The sequence below is a fragment of the Ostrea edulis genome, chromosome 9, assembly GCF_947568905.1.
Source record: "Ostrea edulis chromosome 9, xbOstEdul1.1, whole genome shotgun sequence".
In the NCBI taxonomy this organism is placed as follows: domain Eukaryota; kingdom Metazoa; phylum Mollusca; class Bivalvia; order Ostreida; family Ostreidae; genus Ostrea; species Ostrea edulis.
The window spans coordinates 5,825,160-5,829,755 of record NC_079172.1 but is presented as its reverse complement, the minus strand read 5'-3'; the positions used below and the strand labels follow the sequence as shown (position 1 = coordinate 5,829,755).

The following is a 4,596-nucleotide window of genomic DNA, read 5'->3' as shown; positions in this document are numbered from 1 at the left end:
GATATAGGGATCATGGTGGGTGTGACGTGTCGACAGAGGGTGCGTACTCCTCCTAGGCACCTGATCTCACCTCAGGTATATCAAGGGACCCGTGTTTGCTCTACTCTTAAATTTGTATTCCTTAAAGGATTTTGAGATTTATCACTGTTCGTTATCCTCACCCTTTTACAAGTAAAGAAAATCATTACCACCGCGAATTTCTTCCCAATACAATCCAAGACCTCAACGATAAAGTTCAAACGAAGCTTACCCAGTTTGTATAATTTTTCTTGCTGTTATTCATGCTTACATAGCAATTGTTTCTAACGTTTTTGAAGAATACAGTAAATTACAACAATATTTCGGAATTCAAAATAAACTATTAGAATAAGAGTCTTGTATATCCGCTTCATATTTGGATATATTATTGGACATATACATAAACGGCAAACAAACTATTCAACCTTATGACAAACAGAATGAATTCAGCTTCTCCATCTTCTAAGTCCCATATTTAAGTACATAGAGAGTAATATTCAATTATCAACTGCATATGGTTTTTATACCTCACGAGTAATTCGATATGGAAGAGCATGTTCTGTTTATGATTCAATTTTGAATCGAAGCAGGCTGATGATAAACAGCTTGATGTTACAGGGGTTTCCATGATCTCGTTTAGAATAAGCATTTCGCCCTAATGATATGGCCGTTATAATGATCGAATTTGCAAATATAATCTGTCATTAGGTCGAACGTTATTTTGACGTGTTAGGCCGTTTTGTTTTATATAATGATCTTGACTCCGAATTATTCCTTTTACCTGATCGAAATATATGGCTGACGGCGGGTGTGACCGGTCAATAAGATAAGAAATGCGTATCTCTCCTAGGCACCTGATCCAACCTCTGGTGTGTCCAGGGGTCCACATTTGCCCTACTTTCGGTTTTGTATCTATATATGATTTATGAAACTGATCACTTCTCGTTATCTTCAATTTTTCATTATTTGTCGATTTCCGAAGAAACAATTCTATCAGTGAAAGTGTATATTCTTTCTTTAAAAATATGTCGAGGAGATGCAGTGTGTATTTACGCATGCTAATTATACAAAAACCAAACTATAAACACAAAAATAGAGCAGGGCGATTTTGAAATCGATGATTTTCTACGAGTTTGATACAACAAAATTTTAAAGGCCTACTACTGATTGTGCTGTATACATTTGAGGAACATAATCTTCAAACACTTCTTAGTAAAGGACATTTAGGGTTAAGATGAACTCAGATGATAATATGAACGATGGCGTCGATAAAATCAAGAGGATATCATGTAGAGGCAATATTCCTGTGGGTACATAGTATATACATTGGATACACGTACACTGTTTCTTATCTTTTTCTCCGGAAAACACCGGTATGATGCGAATTTTATTCTTTAGGAAACACTATGTACCATGTCCTTGAGTAATGTAAGAAACATATACATGTACGAGTATATCTGATGAAATCAAATCCTTGAAATAAATCATACTCTGATTTTCGAAACATTTTATTTCTGTAGAATTTTCACACAAAAATGGTAAACTCCATCGGTCATTAAAACATATTTCGAAGGAGCTTGAACGCATACACAGCCATAAGATACATCACCAAAATACAGCAATAAAATTTTCTCAGTTTAACAACTGGCATCACATTGATTCAAATTGTATGATGAAACTTCAGAAATAAAACAGAAATTGATTGTAAAACTTTGATTATAATTCGTAATTATTTTCATGATAGACTTTAGCGGAAATCAGCTACTTTATTTTGAAAACAAGAAAAATGGTTATGATTTTGATTGAACATGTACAGGATTATCCACGAATATACTTAACAGAATGTGCTCAGTGATCAATACAATTGATTTCTACTTTATGCCTTGTGTTAAACGAGTTTGCAAACATAACCTTTTTTCAGTTACATTATTTTCATCAGTCTGTTATGATGGAAATACAATTTTGAAAAATGACACCTCTATCAGATAAAGCATGCCATAACCTTGGCATGTCAACTCTCTGTGACGTATTCATTTTGCATCCTGACAAACACCGGTAAATAAACAACCAACAGCTCTCTTCAGCAGACAGGTTTTTCTGACATATTCGCAGTGTCCAAAGCGTCGACTAACGGTCGTCTGCAGTTCTGCAGGTGATGAGAGCTTCTGTAATTGTCAAGTGGAGTCTCCCTACGCAAAAACATACATTCACGAGAGAAATCAACAAATTATCGACACCACTGTGACGTCATGGTCAACGCATAATAAGAGTACATACTTGTACACAAATTATCTAATGATTAATTTTAAAAATAAACACTTCTGCCTAGGAGGTCAATGTTTTTGCTTTGGTTATCAGTCTGTGTTTGTGAAAAATTCAAACATTTGTATTTATGAAAGATTCAAAAAACAAAATTAGAAGTAGTTTTTTTTTTACAGATCTTTTTTATCAACGTGACTGTTGATTACAATGATTAGATCTTGGAAATCAAGATCTTGAGAATAGAGATGGTTTTCGTGACAGAGGTAATTGGGAGAGAGAGACCGAGATCGAGAGAGAGATATCAAAGATTATCGTGTGTAACCTATACATGTATTATTGACTTGGCGACCAAATGATACCCAAAGTTAATCAGAGACGATTGACGTCATAGCATGTAACAGCTGTTTTTGGGAAACTGCAGTTTAGTGTATGCAGTTGCATTTCATAACCGTATCGAATTGTGAATAAATGAAACATATTTAAGAAAATTCTCAACAGAATGAATTCAAACTTTTAAAATACATAATTTTGTTAAACAAAGATACATTAATTCAAATGAAAACATAAAACAAATATTTCTTACTTTTAACTTTGCACAAACCTTTGAGAAATGATAAATAATCCAAAGATATTGACCAGTAAATCTAATTACACATTTCCCTGTCAATATCTTCAGAAAGATTTAACTTACGTAAACATCTAGATTGCCCTATATTCAAATCCTCTTTAACACTGATGTTACACAAGCAAGCACTATATATTTTTGCCTTGAGGAAATCCGATATGAATAAATTAATCTTGCATAAAAATGCAAATTGTGAAGGAAATGCAGTGCATTAATGCTGTGAAATTCGAGTATTCAACAAACAAGAGGCCCACAGGCCTTATCGGTCACCTGAGTACTAATGAAAAGTATCACTACTTCCAAGGGCTATGAAATCTAGAAAAAATCTCCTGTTCTAAATATCTCAGCTAAATTAAAATGTTTAGCACCAGTATATAACAAGATGTGCTCTTAAAATTTCAATGCCCTCAAAAGTGCATACACTGATGAAAGGCTTTACATAATATATGTTTATTAACATTAAAAGATACGACAAATCTAGACATCCTAGTGCCAAAACCCTGGGTTGTGAAATTCACCAGTTTTTTGTACATCCTTTTCTGCTTTTCCTAAGTATGCATTTAGATAATATACAGTATCAGCAAACTTAAATAAGTCCTTCAAATAAATATAACTTAGACACCACCTTGAAACCAAACCCTTACCCCTAGGATCATGTAATTTACAATTTTGGTAAAGGATTACCTACTCTTAAATATCCATTTAGTTTCAATTTAGTATCAATACCACTAAAGAAGATGTTATTTAAGGTATTCAATGTATAATGACCATATTTCATATATAATAAATGGATGGTGGAATATTTGTAATCATGGTATCATTTTGAAGGGTTCAACAAATAAAAATAATCCACTATAGGAATTTTCAAAACATTTTTTACTGCTTGATTTATTTCACCTAGAATTTAACATTGAAGTATATGGGAAAAGCATGTTTTATTACAATATTTTAAAAACAAATTATATTTTCATACTCATCTCTTAGTAGAAAGTTACATACACTTTCTTTTTATGAATTTATGAAATAAAATCAATCATTGACCACACACATTTTAAAAAAAATAGATTTTTCTTATTTTTACAAAGGGCAGACAACTCTTTCAAAAAGTCCTAAGTGCAAAAAGGTCAACTGCTAATCATTTACCAGTCATGTGAATTTCATCTGCTTCACTTTCATCATTATTTAACAATAAACTTTTAAGTTGATCTAAATCCTTCAAAATTGTTCATTATCCTTTCATTATACATGGAATACCTTAAGTGTTTTACACATAAACACTACATACTAGGTTCGACCCCGCCCTGGGGTCAAAACCCCTACCACTGGGATCATGAAATTTACAATTTTGCTATACATCACTATGCATTAAGAAATTTGAAAATTGGTCAAGTTCGGGCAGTTTTTGCCTCTCCCCTAGGGCCCCAGGGGTGCAGGAGGCCTGAAATTTACAGTTTATGTCCCCCTTGTCCCAACGATGCTTCATACCAAATTTGAAAAGATCTGGAATAGTAGTTATCAAGAAGAAGTTAAACAAGAGGCCCATGGGCCACATCGCTCACCTGAGTCACCTTGGTCCATATCAGAAGATTTTCCATATCTATTTGCATAGTAGTCCTTATTATGGTCCCAAACCTTCCCCTGGAGGCCATGGTTTTTGCAAACTTGAATCTACACTATGCCAGAAAGCTTTC

At 33.5% G+C, this 4,596-nt stretch overlaps 1 protein-coding gene across 1 annotated transcript in view; it reads right to left on the bottom strand.

Moving 5' to 3' along the window:
* Positions 1-1,508: 1,508 nt before the first annotated feature.
* LOC125660163 (uncharacterized) overlaps positions 1,509-4,596 on the bottom strand; it is a 38,835-nt gene continuing 35,747 nt past the window's right edge. The window contains exon 26 of the mRNA XM_056148339.1: positions 1,509-2,207. Within this exon, the coding sequence (XP_056004314.1) occupies positions 2,099-2,207 (109 nt within the window). The 3' untranslated portion in view covers positions 1,509-2,098. The remainder of the gene's footprint in view (positions 2,208-4,596) is intronic.